General features: G+C 40.4%; 1 protein-coding gene across 2 annotated transcripts in view; it reads right to left on the minus strand.

The window, feature by feature from the left end:
* Positions 1-523: 523 nt before the first annotated feature.
* EFCAB2 (EF-hand calcium binding domain 2) overlaps positions 524-24,139 on the minus strand; it is a 112,097-nt gene continuing 88,481 nt past the window's right edge. Inside the window, exons 4-8 of one of the 2 annotated variants that reach the window (XR_002182504.2) lie at positions 7,123-7,202; positions 6,493-6,535; positions 6,322-6,388; positions 4,911-5,057; positions 524-953 (exon numbers count right to left, since the gene is read on the minus strand). Coding sequence is in view for 1 of the 2 variants with exons in the window: in XM_019976703.2 (XP_019832262.1) it covers positions 838-953; positions 6,322-6,388; positions 6,493-6,535; positions 7,123-7,202 (306 nt within the window). In the remaining variant the exon portion in view is untranslated. The remainder of the gene's footprint in view (positions 954-4,910; positions 5,058-6,321; positions 6,389-6,492; positions 6,536-7,122; positions 7,203-24,139) is intronic. The other variant, XM_019976703.2, reaches the window with a different exon arrangement.

The raw sequence follows: 24,139 nt of genomic DNA on the forward strand, positions 1-24,139 counted from the left end.
CGTGTCCGACTCTGTGCGACCCCATAGACGGCAGCCCACCAGGCTCCCCTGTCCCTGGGATTCTCCAGGCAAGAACACTGGAGTGGGTTGCCATTTCCTTCTCCAATGCATGAAAGTGAAAAGTGAAAGTGAAGTCGCTCAGTCGTGTCCGACTCTAGCAACCCCATGGACTGCAGCCTACCAGGCTCCTCCGTCCATGGGATTTTCTAGGCAAAAGTACTGGAGTGGGGTGCCATTGCCTTCTCCATAACATGCTAGATCAGCCAATTTAAATTTTTACATATACTAAGTGACTATCATCTCAAATGAGATTTGAAATTGGCACCCACCAGAAATTAATTATTAATATCCATTTCAATGACTCTCCTTCCCCACCCTGATTGACAAAGGGTTTGTTGTTTTAAAAAGAAGCTGTCATCACATTACCACTCATTTTCAATTTGTGGTCATCCTACCCCATCCCAAGATCTTCATATGCTAAACTTTAGGTCTTTCTAATCAGTCTTCACTTTTGTCAGCTTAATTAATTTGAAAGCAACCTGGGTTTTATTGTAGAACATTAACAACAATCCATGGATAAGGTAAAATATTTTATGAATAGCTTAAAAGCAATGTGTTTAATTAGCAATGTAATGTGTCATTCCATTAGGCTAGACATGCTAAATAGATCTGTATTTTAAACTGTATGATCACCTTTAAAGAACGAAACATCTTCAAATAGTTGTCACAAGGAATTAATTAGCAATATGTAGGAGTTATAAGATAAAATGTGAAATTAACAAGGACAAGCAGTCTTTAAAATTATACTTTCAATTAGAAATGAAGTCTTTAGAGTGTTTAATTCTCATCTATCACCATCATTGTTATGTAGTCCTTATAATGAATTGAATTCGATTCTGGATCAATTGCAGCAGACAACATTTCTTCCATTTCCTCCTGAGAAAAAGGCTCACCTGGGAGGAACAAGAAGGGACACTCATCATTTACAGTCATCTGATTTTTTTTTCTTTCTCTTTCCACTAGTCCATTCAATTGCCGTGGACCCCCACCATCCCACACTGTGCTGCCGGTTACTCTCCCTGGGGCCATAAAGCCAGCACATCGTGATTTGAACCAGAGGTTCAAAGAGTATGCTATCGTACTCCTGGCAAATTTTGGAGTTATTTTACCTTGCAGATAGCATAGTTCAAGCAACCTTTAGCATGAATCATTTCAGCCAAAACAGCAGGAGGACATGAAAACATCATAAATAAGGTTTTTTATTTATTTAAATTAAAATCACTAAAATCGCCAAAAAGGCAATTAAAAGGATTAACCTGAAGTCACAGTTTTATAGGAAGTCTAATCATTACACTTAGTAAGCATATGAAGAAAGGATTAAATGGTTGCTATGCAGAAACGCCGAACAACAAATAACATGTTTTAAAACTGTAAGTGAAAGTGGAAGTGAAGTCGCTCAGTCGCTCTTTGCGACCCCATGGACTGTAGCCCACCAGGCTTCTTCATCCATGGGATTTTCCAGGCAAGAGTACTGGAGGGGGTTGCCATTTCCTTCTCCAGGAGATCTTCCCGACCCCAGGATTGAACCCAGGTCTCCCACATTGTAGGCAGACGCTTCACTGTCTGAGCCAGCAGGGAAGGCCACACTGTAAGAATGTCTGTGAATATCCTCTAACAAGGGCAGGGCAATTTAGTGACTCAGCTGCACCCAGTGACCACAGATGCCATTCACCAGTCATTTCAAAGCAGTCCTCTTTGTTATAGTTTGGCCCAGTGTTGCCATCAAATGAAACCAAAAGTTGGATAGAAAATCTGTGAGTTTTAGTTGGGTTCAGATAACAACTGAAGGCCATCTTGGATACTGGTTTCACCAAGATGAAAAGCAAATTTAGGAAGAACATTGGAAAGGCTGTCATCTATTTAAGACAGAACTTTGTTCTGATATTAACCCAAAATACAGAAACATCCAAATTCTCACCTTATTCCTAAAGAGTATTAATCCAAGTAGATAAATTACCAAGGCCTGAGAGTTACCTACCTTACGAACTTAAGTCACCTGCTACTACAAACCATGCCTTCTAAGGTGGAATTCAGTTACTAATACAGAAATTATTCAAGTGGGGGTTTTTATGATGATGATGATAATATTACCAAACAATGGAATATGCTTGTGTTTTTTTGAAATCATGTTTACATCCTAAGGAAAGAAAGAATGCCTAAAATGTCTAAAAAGACAAATTCTGAATCTTTCTTATAACCTAATTGCTACTGCTGCTGCTGCTGCTAAGTCACTTCAGTCGTGTCCAACTCTGTGCGACCCCACAGATGGCAGCCTACCAGGCTCCGCCATCCCTGGGATTCTCCAGGCAAGAACACTGGAGTGGGTTGCCATTTCCTTCTCCAATGCGTGAAAGTGAAAAGTGAAAGTGAAGTCGCTCAGTAAGTGTCCGACTGCAGCCTACCAGGCTCCTCCATCCATGGGATTTTCCAGGCAAGAGAACTGAGTGGGGTGCCGTTGCCTTCTCCGATAACCTAATTGGTAAATACTAAATCCACTGCCAATGAACTTTGATGGATATGCGAGTCCTTATGAGAACACTGACAACAAATATTTATCAAGAACCACTGTTTGCCAGGCACTGATCTAAGGGCTTCACAGATATCAAGTTAATCTCCGAACCACCTCATGAGAGCTAAGAACTGTGTATCCCCGCTTAGAGCTGAGGACACCAGCACACGAGGAAAACAGGCAGGCAGCCCCAGCCGGTGACTGGAGGCACTGGATCTGCACGCCAGCAGAGCAAGTCAAGGTCTAGGAACCACGCTCGGTCACTTGGAACGAGGCCTTGTTCACAGTGAAATTCAGAAGGTGGTCACTGCTTCCTCAAGCAAGGAAAGAAACAAGTAGTATTTGATTAAGGATGGGAGGAAAATAGCTTAATTGTTAAAAGCACAGCTTGGGGGCCAGACTGCCTGGGTCCAAATGCTCAACTGTTTCATTAGCTTTAAGATCCCGGGCAAGTCCCTGACTTCTCTGTGTCTGTTTTCCTGTCTGTAAAATACTATCTCATGGGTTTATTGTTGTTCCATCAGTCAGTCATGTCCGACTCTTTGCGACCTCATAGGCTGCAGCACACCAGGCTTTCCTGTCCTTTACCATCTCCCGGAGCTTGCTCAAACTCATGTCCATTGAGTCAGTGATGCCATCATCATCTCATCCTCTGTCATCCCCTTCTCTTCCTGCCTTCGATCTTTCCCAGAATCAGGGTCTTTCCTAATGAGTCAGCTCTTTGCATCAGGTGGCCAAAGTACTGGAGCTTCAGCTTCATCATCAGTTTTTTCAATGATGTTCAGGATTGATTTTCTTTAGGATTAACTGGTTTGATCTCCTTGCAGTCCAAGGGACTCTCAAGAGTCTTCTCCAAACCACAGTTCATAGGTTTGTTATGAGTATTAAAATTGTTCTTATTTGAATAGCACTTAGAACGTTGCCTGGCACATAGGCAGCAATATGTGTTAGTTCAAAAAAGTTCTTTTGAGATCTTTGCTGCTAATAAATACTACTTGACACCATATACATACCTAGACACATGTGGATGTCTATCCTGTAGGAGCTTGATTCAATGTGACTTATTATGTTCATCATATAACATCCTGGGCATTTAGAATGCATTCTCAAACTGATCAATATTCTGTGGATATTATGAAAAGCTGCATTGTCTCTGGATGCACTGCGGTCTGATTTCTCTATTTCAGTGAGTACCATTACCCTAATACCCACTACCCAGGCCAAAGCCTTGTTATGTTGACTCAGCTCCCATCTTTGTGCCCTGCACTCGGTTGCTCATCATACATAACCTGTGGATCTTGCTGCAGACAGTACTACTGTATCAAACCCTTCTCTCCATTCCATTGCCACTGCTAGATATAGCCCTTATTGGGATACCCTCAAAATGTCTATGGGGTCACACAGAGTCGAACACGACTGAAGTGACTTAGCAGTAGCAGTAGCAGCAAAATGCTGAACCAGGCTCCTAACTGGTCTCCCCAGTCTAACCTCTTTCTTGCTCTTCTCACAAGCCTACCAGCACCAGGTCAACCTTCCCACAATCCCTCTTTCACCGTGCAGCTCACCTGCTCAGAACCCTACAGTGCTTCTCCACTGCCCATAAGACGAAGTCTCCTGGGCCTCAGCCTCCACAATCTAGTCCTGGCTAATCTATCTAGATTCATTTCCTACTGTTTGCCAACAAGACCCTCTGAGTTTTCTCAGTCTCCCAAAATGTCATGCTCATTCCTACCTCCCAGTCTTTGTTCATGCTTTTTATCAATCGATGTCTTCCTCTCATCAGCTCCTTCGTCCATTCTACCTCACTCACTCACTAATTTAACGAGCACTTGCTGAGACGTATGATGTAAGGGAGCGCTATAATGCATAATATTTTAGCCCTTCTGATAACTCACCCATATTATTCTATCATCTTTAGAAACCTATTTTCTCTTAAAGTCTTCTCAGACCAAGCTTTCCAGGCTGGTCCAGACCACACTGATCTTCTGCTACTCACTTTTTTCTACTATCTTATATTTTGAATTGTTTTATTCCTTCCTGTAAGACTGTAATCTCCTTGAGAAAGGGAGCAGATTTTAGTATTATTACCTCTCACTGCTATTGTATCCCTTACCTACACACAGTAGGCACATCCTACTAATGATTTGGCCATTTTGACTAAATTCATATTGCCTGATATAACCTAGTATTTCTTTCCCTTAGCTTAATCCCTAAGCTGATGCTTTGAAACATCACATTTCCATCAAAGTTCATCCCTGAGATAACTTTAAGAGGGTCCTGCGTTCTTGGGCGGCAGCTTTAACAATCGTGGCACACTCACTCTCACCCTCTGCATTCTCACCTAATGCTGGAGCAAGTCAAAATGGTCAAACCAGCGGCACATGGAGACGCAGTCTTAGTCTTCCGTACTCAAAATTTCATGCACTTCTGATTGTCTCAACTGATTAGCAGCTCTGAATTACTCAGGACTCATCTGTGAACTAGTGAACTGAACAGAGAAAGAGTTCTAACTTTATATGGGAAGAGGGCAGGTGAGACCATGAAACCATATATATGAAACCATATATATATGAAACCATGAGAATGGTTTCAAGAGCATGTCCATTAGGCTACTGACATTCAGGGAAAACAAGATTACACATCAGACTAAGTAGAGAGAATCCCTAAAGAAAATATGTTGGCCTACAGAGGTGTGCAGGTGTTATGTATAAGTGTGTGTGTGTGTGTACAGTTTAAGTGCAAAGCAAATATATCACTTTCATTAGCATAAAAATGAAAAATTTAATGGAATTCATATATACATTTGAGGCTGTATTGCCCCTAACTTTACCAACTGAAAAGTTCTTTAAAAAAGGAATTTGGGGGCTTCCCTGGTGGTCCACTGGTTAAGAATCTGCCTTGTAATACAAGGGACCCCAGTTTGATCCCTGGTCCAGGGAGATTCCACGTGCTGCACAGCATGCTGTAAGCGCCGGTGCCACAACCACTGAGCCCACACACCGCAACTCCTTAGAGCCCATGCTCTGCAACGCGAGAAGCCACCCCAGTGAGAAGCCTGTGCACCGCAACTAGAGACGCAGACCCTACTCACCCACTGCGACTACAGAAAGCCTGCACACAGCAGCGAAGACCCACCACAGCCAAAAAAGAAATATGAACAAATCTTTTTTTTTAAAAAAGGAATTTTTATAGACTCCAGTTGAAATCTTCAATCTAGTAACAAGAGTGATTGATAGCTCATGTTTTCCTGGTGCCATACCTGTTATTCCGGAAATACTCTAAGTGAATGAAATGACTTCAGTTTATAGAAGTGTCATTATACTTTACAAAATCCTATAAGGCAATAATCTATCCCCTCTTAACTTACCCTTTGTCCTCTTATCCACCACAAAACTCCAAAACCAAAGTGATAAGAATACTAAGTAAATTCTTTTAACTGGAATGATTAAAGTATCCTCTAGAACTTTTGCATAATTGTTTTAAAATTATTAATCACTTAAATAAGTCATTGTTAACAAGTAATAAGACTTCCCTAGTGGCTCACACAGAAAGAATCTGCCTGCAGTGTAGGAGACCTGGGTTTGGTCCTTGGGTGGGGAAGATCCCCTGGAGAAGGGAATGCCAACCCACTCCAGTATTCTTGCCTGGAGAATTCCACGGACAGAGAAGCCTGGTGAGCTACAGTCCATGGGGTCGCAAACACTGAGACACAACTGAGCAACTTTCATTTATAAGTAACGAATCACTCTCACCTTCTTCAGTCATATACTTTATCAGTTCATCCTTAGAAAGAAATCCTCGTTTAGCTGGATCTAATACCTAGGGGGAAGGAAAAGATAGATACTCTATTTTTTGATGAAAATTCCACATGATGATTTTTTTCACATAAATATAAATATATGTAAAATTTGTGGCTTACATACCTCAAAAGCTCGAAGAAGGATATCTTCCGGAATTGGTCTATATCTAATTATGCAATAAAAGGAGTAAACACCACAGTATTTAGCTCAATCTCCAAATAACAAATGATCACATTTAAAAAAATAAATAAAGCTGCTAGCATACTAGGATAATAATTCATCCCTCACTGAAATATTTTTGGATTTCTAGATAATAAAGTTGAAAGTACTCCATACCCACAAGGAATACTTACTTAAATGTTATCTGTTAGCTTTTTTCATCATTATAGGAACAAAATTCCTACAGTAAACAAACTATGGTAAGCTAATGCTACACTTTCTCTAGAAAAATAATTAGGCTTAATTCTTATTTATCATTGATAATTCAAACAGAAGCTAATAAGAATGTTGTTGATTTATGCTTTTTGCAGCTTATTTGCCCTTTAATTACACTTTGCTTATTAGATTAATACCAAAGTGGTGGATATTTCTGAGAACATACCAACTGGCAGTTCAGAAGTGTAGAGAAAAACTAGGAGGAAGCTATTCTGTGATAAACATTGGCTGAGTATAACATACAAAGTGAAAAGGCCAAGTGTTTTGAAATTAATGCAGTTCTAATCATTACCTCAACAATTCTATTTACTTTCTTACCTTCTTTCCAGTAGCACTTCAGTCATCACTGGTAGAAATTTTTCAAATCGAATGTATCCAGTGGGTTCTTCTTCCTCTACCTGGACAGTCAGTAAAAAACAGCCTCTTATTCATTCAGCAAATGTAAGTGAGCAGCTACTTTTTCCAAGCACTGTGCCAAGTACTGGGGATTTGATAATGGGGAACATTTCATGCAAAGATGGGCTCAATAAAGGACAGAAATAGTAGAGACCTAACAAAAGCAGAAGATATTAAGAAGAGGTGGCAAGAATACACAGAAGAACTGTACAAAAAAGATCTTTACAACCCAGATAATCACGATAGTGTGATCACTCACCTAGAGCCAGACATCCTGGAATGTGAAGTCAAGTGGGCCTTAGAAAGCATCACTACGAACAAAGCTAGTGGAGGTGATGGAATTCCAGTGGAGCTATTTCAAATTCTGAAAGATGATGCTGTGAAAGTGCTGCACTCAATATGCCAGCACATTTGGAAAACTCAGCAGTGGCCAGAGGACTGGAAAAGGTCAGTTTTCATTCCAATCCCAAAGAAAGGCAATGCCAAAGAATGCTCAAACTACCACACAATTGCACTCATCTCACACGCTAGTAAAGTAATGCTCAAAATTCTCCAAGCCAAGCTTCAGCGATACGTGAACCATGAACTTTCAGATGTTCAAGCTGATCTTAGGAAAAGCAGAGGAACCAGAGATCAAATTGCCAACATCTGCTGGATCATGGAAAAAGCAAGAGAGGTCCAGAAAAACATCTATTTCTGCTTTACTGACTATGCCAAAGCCTTTGACTGTGTGGATCACAATAAACTGTGGAAAATTCTGAAAGAAATGGGAATACCAGACCACCTGACCTGCCTCTTGAGAAATCTATATGCAGGTCAGGAAGCAACAGTTAGAACTGGACATGGAACAACAAACAGACTGGTTCCAAATAGGGGAAGGAGTACATCAAGGCTGTATATTGTCACCCTGCTTATTTAACTTATATGCAGAGTACATCATGAGAAACGCTGGGCTGGAAGAAGCACAAGCCGGAATCAAGATTGCCGGGAGAAATATCAATCACCTCAGATATGCAGATGACACCACCCTTATGGCAGAAAGTGAAGAGGAACTCAAAAGCCTCTTGATGGAAGTGAAAGAGGAGAGTGAAAAAGTTGGCTTAAAGCTCAACATTCAGAAAACTAAGATCATGGCATCTGGTCCCATCACTTCATGGGAAATAGATGGGGAAACAGTGTCAGATTTTATGTTTTTGGGCTCCAAAATCAGTGCAGATGGTGATTGCAGCCATGAAATTAAAAGACACTTACTCCTTGGAAGGAAAGTTATGACCAACCTAGATAGCATATTGAAAAGCAGAGACATTACTTTGCCAACAAAGGTACATCTAGTCAAGGCTATGGTTTTTCCTGTGGTCATGTATGCATGTGAGAGTTGGACTGTGAAAAAAGCTGAGTGCTGAGAATTGATGCTTTTGAATTGGGTGTTGGAGAAGACTCTTGAGAGTCCCTTGGACTGCAAGGAGATCCAACCAGTCCATTCTGAAGGAGATCAGCCCTGGGATTTCTTTGGAAGGAATGATGCTAAAGCTGAAACTCCAGTACTTTGGCCACCTCATGCAAAGAGTTGACTCATTGGAAAAGACTCTGATGCTGGGAGGGATTGGAGGCAGGAGGAGAAGGGGATGAGATGGCTGGATGGCATCACTGACTTGATGGCCATGAGTTTGAGTAAACCCCGGGAGTTGGTGATGGACAGGGAGGCCTGATGTGCTACAGTCCATGGGGTCGCAAAGAGTCAAACACGACTAAGTGACTGAACTGACTGACTGACTGACTGATACTTGGACATGGTCCCCACTCACAGCGTTTATATTCTGGTAGTGGAGACATAAATCCATCAAAAAAACAACAAAGCTGAGTGTCTAATTATAAGTTTATGTAAGAAACAATGAAGTAAAGGAGCAAGGGTCTACTAGAGCATAGAAAAAAGAAAACTTTTCTTGGCCAAATTATCAGGAAATGCATTCATAAAGAAATCACACTTGAGTTGATTATTATAAAGGATGAGCAAAAGGTAATCAAAAACAGCAGGGAAAGACACTCCCAGGTAGATGAAATTACAGGTACTAAGACCTTGTGGGATGCACCAGAGGCCAGGAGGCTGAAACATATGGAGCAAGGAGGAGAATGTTTTCAGATGAGGCTGGAGAGAGAAATGGAGACTAGACCATGCAAGGTATTACCATCCATGAACATGACTTTGTTTGTTATCCCAAGACACTGTTACCCTAAATCACTGAAGGTCTCATAGATGTGTGTCTAAAAGATCACACTGGTTGTGGGTAAGGCAGCTTCTGCAGTAGTCTGAGCAGATATGATAAAGGCTTGGATTAGAGAGTGGTGGCCATGGAGACAAAAGGGGGTGTTTTCAAGAAACACTTAAGATAGAAAACCAAGAAAACCTGGTACTGTATCTATTACAGGCAAGGATGAGGAAAAAAGAAGAGGGTCAAGGACAACTCCCAGGATTCTGACTTGCACAAATGAGGTGGACTAATGCTTCCCCTGACATAAGGAACACTGGCTAAGAGACCAGATCAGGGGACCAATCAATCTCAAGGACTGTACTATTCATTAAATAACTAGATGCTCTGTGGAACACTGTTACACCACCACTAATCAGGAGAAGACAACACCTAACAATTTTGGTACCCAGAACTACTAGATGAGAATGAGGAAGACTCATGCTCACAAGGTTCGGCTTTGATGGTGTGGCTGAACAGTACCTTATTGATTTTAAATTTCATGTCAGGCTATTTATGAGAAGTTGTAAATTTTCCACTCCCTTTCAAAAATCCTATTAGAAGGCTCACACATCCCAATTCAACAGCGGCGATTTTAAAAGATTTATTCTTTGAGCAAAAGATAAGAAATGTATAGGTGCTGCTAAGTGGAACGCACTGTCATCAAATGACAACTATTTTTTAATGTTTATACTAGATTCTCACCTAGTATGAGGCAAGTCCTTGAACTCCACTATCAGTAAAAAATGTCATCCATCTAATGACAGAATGATGTGTTTCAGAATTTCTGAGCCCATCGATACATGAGCAATTGTTTTCAGCTGCCTGTAGATCCAAGGCAAGCAATTTGCAAGTCAATGTTCACATGGCTCTGGTTCAGATGTGCTTAAGTAGCACTCTAACTCCCAGGCCCACAAACTGCTTAAAACTAAAATGCCAATCTCATGAGACTGCCTCCAGAAGGATAATTTTTAAATTAAAATGTTGTGTTTCTATTCTGATTAATCCAGAAAACTGTTCCAGAAACTGGAGCTATAGTTTGTTTCCCCTTCCCTGCACCCTCAACAAACTGCAGAGCCAACAGTCTTGACATGGAAGATCAAAAATCCTATGTTATGAGCATCCTCATCAGTCCACAAACAGTTCATAGTTTTTCCAAAGGGAGTTCAACTCTACAGCACGCTCTCCATCATGTGAGAAGTCACAGACACATCCTATGTCCCTCATAACGCCTACCCCACCATGGTCATGCTCCTGGACAACTTCCACAAGCCCCTGGTGCTCTGAACACAGCCGAAACGCTATTCTGTGTACAGCCAAATGGCCTGATGTATATGTATATGATGTATAGAGCTAAAACTTCACAAAAATAATGTTAAAGCAAAACTCCAATGAATCAGGATGGCAGATGAGGCATATATTTTCCTTGGTTTTTTTTTAAAGAGAGATAATGAACAAATAAAGGCCTTGGGGTTAAAAAAGTAAGAAGAAAAATACGTAAGTCCATCTTCAACTTGGACAGATCGTGAAAATCTTTCTATGACTCAACACTGTCCTCTAGAGGTCACATCTAATCTGCTCTTTTTGTATTAAGAGATACATAAGCAATGGCATAAAAATAGTACAATTATATAATATTTCTAAATACAGCATTAATGAACTATATAACATATACTAGACACTACCTTACATTATTAAAAGTTTTTATTATTTAAATAAACGTATCTTAGAGTAGATTTAGATTTACAGATAGCAGAGAGTTCTAATATACCTCCCAGTTTCCTCTGTTGTTTACCCTTGCAATATTATGGTACAACTATACTTGGTTCATTGTAACATCCATTGAACCAATACTGACGTATTATTATTTACTAAACTCCATGTTTTATTTTGATTCCATTGGGTTTTTTTAAATTTTATTTTATTTTTAAACTTTACAATATTGTATTCGTTTTGTCAAATATCGAAATGAATCCACCACAGGTATACCTGTGTTCCCCATCCTGAACCCTCCTCCCTCCTCCCTCCCCATACCCTCCCTCTGGGTCGTCCCAGTGCACCAGACCCAAGCATCCAGTATTGTGCATCGAACCTGGACTGGCGACTCGTTTCATACATGATATTATACATGTTTCAATGCCATTCTCCCAAATCTCCCCACCCTCTCCCTCTCCCACAGAGTCCATAAGACTGATCTATACATCAGTGTCTCTTTTGCTGTCTCGTACACAGGGTTATTGTTACCATCTTTCTAAATTCCATATATATGTGTTAGTATACTGTATTGGTGTTTTTCTTTCTGGCTTACTTCACTCTGTATAATAGGTTCCAGTTTCATCATCTCATTAGAACTGATTCAAATGCATTCTTTTTAATGGCTGAGTAATACTCCATTGTGTATATGTACCACAGCTTTCTTATCCATTCATCTGCTGATGGACATCTAGGTTGCTTCCATGTCCTGGCTATTATAAACAGTGCTGCGATGAACATTGGGGTACACGTGTCTCTTTCCCTTCTGGTTTCCTCAGTGTGTATGCCCAGCAGTGGGATTGCTGGATCATAGGGCAGTTCTATTTCCAGTTTTTAAGGAATCTCTACACTGTTCTCCATAGTGGCTGTACTAGTTTGCATTCCCACCAACCCATCAGTTTTTTAAAAGGCATTTTACAAATATGGTACATTTCTCTATCGTAGAAGAGAAGCAAGAAAAGCAGGATAGAACAGCCTGCCTGACAATCTGGAAATGGGTAGATAGAGGGGAAGATAATAAGTGCTTCTATTACTTCTGGTGCAGGACAAACTAGTTGACTTTATGAGGCCATAAGTAAGACAGGACAAAAACACTACTTTCTATAAATGTTATACAATAATGGCTCAATGATTATTTAAATGCCTTTACAATTTAATATAAATATATCAAATATTGAACCACACTTTATCATATATTGTATATAAATATACATATAGTTACGGGTTGAGTTATATCTTCCCCAAGTTCATATGTTGGAGTCCTAATCTCTGATATACCTCAGAATGTGACTTCTTTGGAGACAGGGTAATCAAGTTTATCCTCAGTGAGGTAATCAAGTTAAAATGAGGTCATTAGGGTGGGCCCTACTCCAATATAACTGATGTCCTAATATAAAGAAATCTGGACACAGAGACATGCACACAGGGAGAATGTCATGTGAACATGAAGACAAGCCTCTACAAGCCAAGAAGAAAGGCCTAAAACAGATTCTTCTCTCCTAGCCAACAGAAGGAACCAACTAGGCTAACACCCTAATTCTGCACTTCCAGCTTCCAGAACTGTGAGACGATAAATCTCTGTTGTTTAAGACACTGCCTGTGGTACTTTGTTACAGCAGTTCTACCAAACTTTATACGCTTGCACACAAATGTTCTGAGAGAGATGACATAAAGGCGCTTTGTAAACCTTGAGTTATTATGATTATTATTATTTTAATCAGTAGTGTACACACTTCTGGTTCTATATTCTGCAATGACACCTCCTCCTGACAGAATCGATCTCTGGTGCTAAAATTTTAGACACAGCCTCCTTGACCCACCATAGGGAACTGTTTTTTACAGAAGTCTGATCCTGCCTGCTCTCTGTAAAATGCCACGTGGAATGTGGCACATATGTATTAAACTGCTAGGCATATCTAACCCCTTGTCCCTCGCCCCTGAACCCTGGCCTAGAGGAGAGGGTTTGTAGCTCAGCAGCCATGATGTCTCCACTCTGCTGATCCCCTACTTGCTTCCTGGGCTGAAAGAAGAGGAGAGTAACAGCCAGCCATCTGTCACATTTTCCTCCTCTTCAAAAGACAAAAACAAAACAAATATATCTTGTTATTGTGTATGTGAATGAGGCAAAGTAAGTTCTAATTTGGTCTGTTTCATCTAAGAGAAAGGCTAATGTGCTAGAAAGGAGGTAATAATTAGAAAGTAAGCTTGGGAGCATTTATGAATGCAGAGGAAATAAAACCTCTTTGTAGGAAGACCTCCAGCTTAGCCTTCAAGTACCATTTATAGGAGGAGCTCATCTTAATAGCCAGCAGGTGTCTACCTGGAAGAAGACTGAGGCCCTAACACACCTGGCTTCTCTTCCTCCAAAGAACTATGGTGGCAGAGGCAATCTGAAGAAAATACCCTGCTTCCCTGACACATGAAGGGGCCCGCCTCCACAGGCTAGCACAGGGCCTCCAGCCATTCCACAGCCTCTTTGCTTCCTCCAGCCCAATAAGGAGCCATCTCAATAAACATGTAAATACTGTGGGATAATTTTTAAATCAACATATATCTAAATTTCAAAGCATGAGGTAAATACTATTTCTCACTCTACCTTGGTAAAAGATAGTTTTTCCATCTGTTTTGCATCTGAGGCCATTCTGGCACAGAGAGGTAAACCCCCTCGTGGTCCTCAAGGGCAGTCAGGTGCTGTGATGGGACCACAGCCCAGAGTTCTTTCTCCCATTCCCACAGTGAAGTCATCAGGCTATCTCTTTTCTCATTAAAGCATTATTTATTTTAATACTGAATTCTCCGAATAGGCACAATAAAACACACTGAAAATTCATTTCTCCCCAGTGACATACAATCTGTCAATAAACTGAACTATTTCACGCTTCACAAAAGCAAGATAATACCAGTAGTTTAGATGGTTTATAAAGCACCTACATTTCATCTAGTTCCAGGTCAACAAATAAGACATACATATGAATTTTTCAACTATTTGCAGTAAAAATATAAAAACAATGAGATATTTCAAGTTAGACTTGAATATCACATATGCAAATTTTGACATAAATTGCGTTTCAAAACCAAAACACTAATACAATTTAGAAAATACTTCTCTGCCTTGGATAGAATAAATGATAACAAAAATTCACTGGCATTTACCAGTTAGTCCTACAAATGAAAAATCCTAAAGTTACCTGCTTTAGAAAAATTATTTACTCCAAACATCCCAGATGCTGTTGTGTAAATATTGGGATAAGTACTTCTTTGGGGTTATAAGTCCCTTTCTTATTATAAGAGGTATCAAAAAAGACTAACTCATCTTTTGGGTGGACTATCAGAGAGTCTAAGAATCAACAGGTGGTTAGACCATGTAATCAAAAAGGTCCTTTCCAACTGTACGTTTCCATAATTTGAAGCAATGGGAGTCAGTTTCTGTCAAGCTATTAATCCCCCCAACTTACCCTCAGGCGCAGCAGGGGCAGGGAGAGTCAGGGTTCCACTTACACTAATTTGTTTCACACACTTCAGTCTCAGTTTCTCACCACCCCTTCCTGAGTGTCCTTCCCCACCCCGCGTAGACAGAGGCAGTAAGTATTGAAGCAACTGTCCCTCCAAGGTAATCTACTGTTTATATCAAAAGTAACAGTTTAAAATTGTGTTTCAATAAGATTCGAGGAAAAGCTCTATCCTGGGTTGAGATTTGGTTAGCATAATAAATATCCAATATCACATAAGCTTTATTAGGTCCAGAGACAGTTCTAAAATCACATTTATAACAACGTGTTAGTTTAAAATATTACTTATTCTTACATTTCATGAAGCAATTCAAACCCTCAGCATATCTTCAACAACAGACTTTCTAAGAGTTTGACTACTTTAGATACCTCAACTAAGTGAAGTCATGAAGTATTGGTCTATTTTGTGACTAGAATTTTCACATAATATCTTCAAGTTTCACCCATGTTACAGTATATGACAGGATTTCCTTCTTAAAATGTTAGTTTTCCTTACATTAGATAACAGTATGAAACAATCACTTTGATGTAATATTGAGTAAAAAGGTAAAATATCCTGGTTGTGTTTGAGTGATGGAAACAAGAGCAATCACTCCTCTATTTTTTGAGAATCCAATTTTAATCAGCATGCATTTCTTAAAGAATGAAATTTTTATAATAACATTGGAAATGATTGTGATATAACTAGCAAAAAAAAGCAAGGCTGAAATTGTACATACTAAATTGTACTATAAGATTGCTGCTAAGCTGCTGCTGCTAAGTCGCTTCAGTCGTGTCCGACTCTGTGCGACCCCATAGATGGCAGCCCACGAGGCTCCCCCGTCCCTGGGATTCTCCAGGCAAGAACACTGGAGTGGATTGCCATTTCCTTCTCCAGTGCATGAAAGTGAAAAGTAAAAGTGAAGTCTCTGAGTCTTGTCCGACTCTTAGCGACCCCATGGATTGCGGCCCACCAGGCTCCTCCGTCCATGGGATTTTCCAGGCAAGAGTGCTGGAGTCGGGTGCCATTGCCTTCTCCGACTATAAGATTACTATTATGCTAAAAACATGTCAAGGAAAATAATATGGGAGGAAGTGCACTAAATTACTAATACCGATTGTATTAAGGTGATGATCACGATTGGGGATGTCACCAAGATGGCAGAGTAGGAAGACTCCATGCTCCCATCTTCCCACAGGCACATCAAAATCCCAACTACTTGTAAAGCAACTCTCTATGATAATAATTTGAAGACTATCAGGAAAGATTTTTCACAACTAAAGATAAAGAAGTAACCATAACAAGGGGGCTTCCAAGGTGGTGCTGGTGATAAAGAGTCTGCCATAACAAGACAGCTAGGAGGACTGGAGACACTGCATTGCCAGGACCCACACTCCCAGGTGTATGACACATGCCCAGGTGTATATACGACAAACCTAGACAGAGTATGAATCAAGGCAAATTGGAAGTGGTCAAACAGGAGATGGCAAGAGTGAACGTCTAATTTTAGGCAAACTAAAATGGACTGGAAGGGGTGAATTTAACTCAGATGACCATTATATCTACTACTGTGGGCAAGAATCCCTTAGAAGAAATGGAGTAGCCATCATAGACAACAAAAGAGTGAAAAGCAATACTTGGATGCAATCTCAAAGATGACAGAATGATCTCTATTCATTTCCAAGGCAAACCATTCAATAATATCACAGTAATCCAAGTCTGTGCCTCAACCAGTAATGCTGAAGAAGTTGAAGTTGAACGGTTCTATAAAGACCTACAAGATCTTCTAGAACTAACACCCAAAAAAGATGTCCTTTTCATTATAGGGGACTGGAATGCAAAAGTAGGAAGTCAAGAAATACCTGGAGTAACAGGCAAATTTGGCCTTGGAGTACAGAATGAAAGCAGAGCAAAGACTAATAGAGTTTTGCCAAGGGAACACACTGGTCATAGCAAATACCCTCTTCCAACAACACAAGAGAAGACTCTACACATGGACATCACCAGATGGTCAATACCAAAAACAGATTGATTATATTCTTTGCAGCCATAGATGGAGAAGCTCTATACAGTCAGCAAAAATAAGACCAGGAGCTGACTGTGGCTCATATCATGAACTCCTTATTGCCAAATTCAAACTTAGATTGAACAAAGTAGGGAAAACCACTAGACCATTCAGGTATGACCTAAATCAAATCCCTTAGGATTATACAGTGGAAGTGAGAAATAGATTCAAGAGATTAGAGCTGATAGAGTACCTGAAGAACTATGGACGGAGGTTTATGACATTGTACAGGAGACAGAGATCAAAACCATCCCCAAGAAAAAGAAATGCAAAAAGGCAAAATGGCTGTCTGAGGAGGCCTTACAAATAGCTATGAAAAGAAAAGAAGTGAAAAGCAAAGGAGAAAAGGAAAGATATACCCATGTGAATGCAGAGTTCCAAAGAACAGCAAGGAGAGAAAAGAAAGCCTTCCTCAGTGATCAATGCAAAGAAATAGAGGAAAACAGTAGAATGGGAAAGACTAGAGATCTCTTCAAGAGAATTAGAGATACCAAGGGAACATTTCAGGCAAAGATGGGCTCGATAAAGGACAGAAATGGTATGGACCTAACAGAAGCAGAAGATATTAAGAAGAGGTGGCAAGAAGACATAGATGAACTATACAAAAAAGATCCTCATGACCCAGATAATCACGATGGTGTCATCACTCACCTAGAGCCAGACATCCTGAAATTCAAAGTCAAGTGGGCCTTAGAAAGCATCACTACGAACAAAGCTAGTGGAGGTGATGGAATTCCAGTGGAGCTATTTCAAATCCTAAAAGATGATGCTGTGAAAGTGCTGCGCTCAATATGCCAGCAAATTTGGAAAACTCAGCAGTGGCCACAGGACTGGAAAAGGTCAGTTTTCATTCCAATCCCAAAGAAAGGCAATGCCAAAGAATGCTCAAACTACCGCAAAATGGCACTAATCTCACACGCTAGCAAAGTAGTGCTCAAAATTCTCCAAGCCAGGCTTTAACAGTACATGAACTGTGAACTTCCAGATTTTCAAGCTTTAGAAAAGGCAGAGAAACCAGATATCAAATTGCCAGTATATGTTGGATCATGGAAAAAACAAGAGAGTTCCAGAAAAACATCTACTTCTGTTTTATTGACTATGTCAAAGCCTTTGACTGTGTGGATCACAACAAACTGTGGAAAATTCTGAAAGAAATGGGATTACCAGACCACCTGACCTGCCTCTTGAGAAACCTATATGCAGGTCAGGAAGCAACAGTTAGAATTGGATATGGAACAACAGACTGGTTCCAAATCAGGAATGGAGTACGTCAAGGCTGTATATTGTCACCCTACTTATTTAACTTATATTCAGAGTATATCATGAGAAACCTTGGGCTGGATGAAGCACAAGCTGGAATCAAGATTGCCAGGAGAAATATCAATAACCCTTAATATGCAGATGATACCACCCTTATGGCAGAAAGCAAGGAGAACTAAAGAGCCTCTTGATGAAAGTGAAAGAGGAGAGTGAAAAAGTTGGCTTAAAACTCAACATTCAGAAAACTAAGATCATAGTATCTGGTCCCATCACTTCGTGGCAAATAGATGGGGAAACAGTGGAAATAGTGTCAGACTTTATTTTTGGGGGCTCTAAAATCACTGCAGATCGTGACTGCAGCCATGAAATTAAAAGACACTTGCTCCTTGGAAGAAAAGTTATGACCAACCTAGACAACATATTAAAAAGCAGAGATATTACTTTGCCAACAAAGGTCCATCTAGTCAAAGCTATGGTTTTTCCAGTGGTCATGTACGGATGTGAGAGTTGGAGTATAAAGAAAGCTGAGTGCCGAAGAATTGATGCTTTTGAACTGTGGTGTTGGAGAAGACTCTTGAGAGTCCCCTGGACTGCAAGAAGATCAAACCAGTCCATCCTAAAGGAAATCAGTACTGAATATTCATTGAAAAAACTGATGTTGAAGCTGAAACTCCAATACTTTGGCCACCTGATCAGAAGAACTGACTCATTTGAAAAGACCCTGATGCTAGGAAAGATTGAAGGCAGGAGGAGAAGGGGACGACAGAGGATGAGATGGTTGGATGGCATCACCAGCTCAATGGACATGATTTTATGTAAACCCTGAGAGTTGGTGACAGACAGGGAGGCCTGACGTGCTGCAGTCTGTGGGGTCGCAAAGAGTCAGACATGACTAAGCGACTGAACTGAACTGAACTGAACTGAGACAGAGTATTAAAAAGCAGAGACATTACTTTGCCAACAAAGGCCCGTCTAGTCAAAGCTATGGTTTTTCCAATAGTCATATTTGTATGTGAGAGTTGGACCATTAAGAAGGCTGAGCACCGAAGAACTGATGCTTTTGAATGTGGTGCTGGAGAAGACTCTTGAGAGTCCCTTGGACTGCAAGGAGAGCAAACCAGTCAATCCTTAAAGGAAATCAACCCTGAATATTCATTGGGAGGACTGATGCTGAAGCTGAAGCTCCAATTCTTTGGCCACCTGATCCAAAGAGCTGACTCATTAGAAAGGACTCTGATGCTGGGAAAAATTGAAGGCAGGAGGAGAAGGGGACAAGAGAGGATAAGATTGTTGAATGTCATCACCAATTCAATGGACGTGAGTTTGGGTAAACTCCAAGAGATGTTGAAGGACTGGGAAGCCTGGCATGCTGCAGTCCACGGGGTCGCAAAGAGTTGGACATGACTGAGAGACTGAACAACACTCCCAGGTAAGTCGCCCACAAACAGAAGGATGGTCACAATTGCAGAGGTTCCCACCAAGGAGTAAGAGGTTCAAGCCCCATTTGGGCTTCCCAGTTCAGGGTCCTGCACCAGATGAGCCCCCAGCAGGTCTGCCTTTGTGAACAGGAGAGCTGGGGGGCTATAGGAAACAGAGACTCCTCTCTTAAAAGGTGCACATAAAATCTCACACTCTGAATGCTCAGAAGCAGTAGTCAGAAGGAGCCTAGGTCAGACCTACTTGCTAATCTTGGAGAGCCTCCCAGAGAGGCAGGAAGCAGCTGGACCTCCAAGGGATGAAGACACTGGTAGCAGCCTTTTCCGCGAGCTTCTTCTACCACAATGACACCATCACTGCCGAGCTCCATTTCAGAATCCTTCACTAGCAAACCTCTGCTGGGGGCGTGTTCACCCGCCAGTGGGCTGGCAGCAGCCCCTCCCTCACGTGTTCTCCCCAGGCCACACAGACAGCTGCGGATGGACTCAGCCCTGCCCTCCAGGGGTCCAGCAGCAGTTGCACCCCTCACAGGGCTGCTCAGCCAAACCACACAGGAAGCCTATCCCACCCTTCAGTGAGAGGCAGGGCCTTGCAACCAAGTGAACTGGGGGCCAGTCCCCTCACCAGCACGCCCACAGTAGTCAGCCCTGCCACAATAGAAGGGCACACGCAGCCCACACAGGGGGCATATAGCTCTGGTGATCAGAGGAGAGCATGCTGCTGAGCCCCCAGGACACCTACATAAGGCCACTACTCCAAGACTGGGAAACACAACTGACCTACTTAACACATAGACATAAAGAAAATTAGGCAAAATGAAAAGAATATAACAAGAGACAGAGAAGGACATTACATAGTGGTAAAGGGGTCAACCCGACAAGAAGATATAACAATTGTAAATATTTATGTACTGAACCCAGGAGCACCTAAATACATAAAGCAAATATTAACAGACATAAACAGAGAAATGAAGAGTAATACAATAATAATAGTAGGGAACATTAACACTCCACTTTCATCAATGGGCTTGCCAACATTTAACATTTTCAGACTCAAATCTTAGCCATTCTAGCAGATGTGTAGTGGCCCCTCATTATCCCCACTGACTAGAGACATTCATCATCTTTTTATGTGCTTATGGGCCACTGATACTTTTTTTTTTTTTCCACAAAATGTCCGTACAAATCTTTGGCTATTTAAAAAATTAGGTTGAAACAGACATTCACATGGGCTTCCCTGGTAGCTCAGCTGGTAAAGAATCCGCCTCCAATTCAGAAGACCCCGGTTCAATTCCTGGGTTGAGAAGAGCCCCTGGAGGAGGGCATAGCAAACCACTCCAATATTCTTTCCTGGAGAATCTCATGAACAGAGGAGCCTGGCGGGCTACAGTCCATGGGGTGGCAAAAAGTCGGACATGACTGAGCGACTAAACGCAGCACAGACATTCATATATTATCAAATGAATTGTACAATATCAAATAAATTATCTTTCAAATATTTTCCCCCAATCCATTTCTGGGTCTTCATTGCTGCATGTGGGCTCTCTCTAGCTGCAGCGAACAAGAGCTACTCTTTGTTGTGGCGTGCAGGCTTCTCATTGTAGTGGTTTCTCTTGTTGCAGAGCATGGGCTCTAGGGCGCACGGGTTTCAATGGTTGAGGCTCAAGGGGTCTAGAGCTTGGGCTTAGGAGTTGCGGCACATGGGCTTAGTTGCTCCACAGCACGTGGGATCTTCTTCAGACGAGGGATTGAACTAGTGGCCCCTGTATTACAAGGCGGACTCTTAACCACTGGACCACCAGTGAAGCCCTGTATGTTTTTAGCTCTGCCCTTTGATGGGCAAAAGTTTTTAATGTTGATGAAATTAATCATTGTTGTTCCTTTATGGTTCATGGTTTCTTGTCTCTTTATCTAAGAAATCTTTGGCTAACCCAACATCACAAAGTTTTCCCTATGTTTTATAGATTTAGCTCTCATGTTCAGTTCTATGATCCATTTCAAGTTAATTTTTGTATATGGAGTAAAAGAATGTTGAAAAGAGTGTTGTTTCTTTCTATTCAGATAACCATTTGCTCAAATGCTATTTATTGAAATGATTATCCTTTTCTCATCGAATGATGTTGGCACCTATGTCAAAGATATGTGTGGTTCTCTTTCTCAATTCTCTAGTCAGTTCCACTGATCTATATGTGTACCAGTGTACAAAATATCACACTGTGCATGATACCACACAATATGTGTACAAATATAATACTCGAGGTTACTGAAGCTTCATAGTAAATCTGCAATCAGTTCAGTTCAGTTCAGTCGCTCAGTCATGTCTGACTCTTTGCAACCCCATGAACTGCAGCACGCCAGGCCTCCCTGTCCATCACCAACTCCCAGAGCCTACCCAGACTCATGTCCATTGAGTCAGTGATGCCATCCAACCATCTCATCCTCTGTCATCCCCTTCTCCTCCTGCCCTCAATCTTTCCCAGCATCAGGGTCTTTTCAAATGAGTCAGTTATTCGCATGAGGTGGCCAAAGTATTGGAGTTTCAGCTTCATCATCAGTCCTTCCAATGAACACCCAGGACTGATCTCCTTTTGGATGGACTGGTTGGATCTCTTTGCAGTCCAAGGGACTCTCAAGAGTCTTCTCCAACACCACAGTTCAAAAGCATCAGTTCTTTTGACGCTCAGCTTTCTTTATAGTCCAACTCTCACATCCATACGTGACCACTGGAAAAACCAGGGCCTTGACTAGACAGACCTTTGTTGGCAAAGTAATGTCTCTGCTTCTTAATATGCTGTCTAGGTTGGTCATGACTTTCCTTCCAAGGAGTAAGTGTCTTTTAATTTCATGGCTGCAATCACCATCTGCAGTGATTTTGGAGCCCCGAAAAATAAAGTCTGACACGCTTTCCACTGTTTCCCCATCTATTTCCCACGAAGTGATGGGACCAGATGCCATGATCTGTTTTCTGGATGTTGAGCTTTAAGCCAACTTTTTCACTCTCCTCTTTCACTTTCATCAAGAGGCTCTTTAGTTCTTCTTCACTTTCTGCCATAAGGGTGGTGTCATCTGCATATGAGGTGGTATAAATCCATCTTTGTCCTTTTTGTCAAAATTATTTTGGTTGTTCAAGGTCTTTCACGTTTCCATTCAAACTTTAGAATCAGTTTGTATATTCCTTCAGAAAATTTTGCTATGATTGGTTGAAAGTGTGTTGAATCTAGAGATCAATCTGAGAAGAGTATCTTAAAAATATTGAGCTTTCTAATTCACAAATATGTATATCTGTTCATTTATTTAAATCTTAATTTCCCTCTACAATGTTTGCTGTTTTCAGTACATGAGTCTCGTCTATCTTTTGTTAACTTTATTATTTCACTTTTAGGCTATTATAAATGGAACTGATTGCTTAATTTTTCTAATTGTTAACTTATAGTTTATAGAAATATAATGAATTTTGTATGTTGACTTTGTAGCCTGTAGCTCGGCTAACTTCATATATTAGTTCTAATGGCTTTTTGGTAAATTTCTTAGGATCTTCTACATGCACAATCATGTAGTTTTACTTTTTATTATCCAAACTGTGTATTTGCTGTTATTGTTTCTTGCCTTGTTGCACTAGCTAAGATTTCAAGCAGAGTGATGACTAGGAGTGATGAACATGGACATTCCTGATTTTAGGCAGAAAGCACTGAGTTTTCACCAATGAGCAAGACGTTAGCCTTAGGGCTTTTTGTAGATGTCCTTAGCCAGGTAAAGGAGTTTCCTTTTCTTCTCATATTGCTGGGTATTATTATCTTCAATGAGTGTAGAATTTTTTCAATGTTTTCTCTGTATTTATTCAAATGATCATATCATTTATCTACTTTGTTCTATTAATGTAGTAAATTACATTGATTAATATTAAGCTAACCTTAAATTTCTGGTATAAATGGCACTTGCTCGTGATGTACTATCCTTTTTAACATATTGTTGAAATTAATTTGATAAAATTTTATTAAGGATTTTTTTGCATCTGTGTTAATACGGTCCATAGTTTTATTTCTTGTAATATGATTGCTTGGTTTTGGTATCAGAGTGATACTAGCCTCAAAAACTGAGCTAGAAAAGTGTTCTTTCCTGTAATATTTTCAGAAATATTTTTGTATAGAATTGGTACGCCTTCTTCCATAAATGTTAGAGCAAATTCACCAGTGAATTCATCTGAATCTCTAATTTTGTGAGAAAATTTTTAATTATAAATTTAATTTTGGTAATCAATATGGTACTATTCAAATTCTCCAGTTTTTGTTGAGTCAGTTTTGGTCATCTGTGTCTCTCAGGGGATTTATCCATTTATCTAAGTTGTCAGACTCATTGGCATACAGTTTTTGATAATGATTTGTTATTATTTGAGGATAATGAAAACCCATTCTTCATCTTAAAAATTTTTTATACAGAAGCTACTCTTTAATTTCTGTTTCAAGAAGTGACTATAGCTCTAGTACTATTAAGAACTGGTAGAAGGGAAATTTCATAATTAAATAAAAGATAATTTAAAACACTTTTTATTGAAGTAGAGTTGATTTACAATGTTATGTTAGTTTCAGGTATACAGCAAAGTGATTCAGCTTTATATTTATATATACATACATATGTTTATATATATTCTTCTTCAGATTCTTCTCCATTATAGGCTATTACAAGGTATTGAA

This window comes from Bos indicus, chromosome 16 (assembly GCF_029378745.1).
Source record: "Bos indicus isolate NIAB-ARS_2022 breed Sahiwal x Tharparkar chromosome 16, NIAB-ARS_B.indTharparkar_mat_pri_1.0, whole genome shotgun sequence".
NCBI lineage: Eukaryota > Metazoa > Chordata > Mammalia > Artiodactyla > Bovidae > Bos > Bos indicus.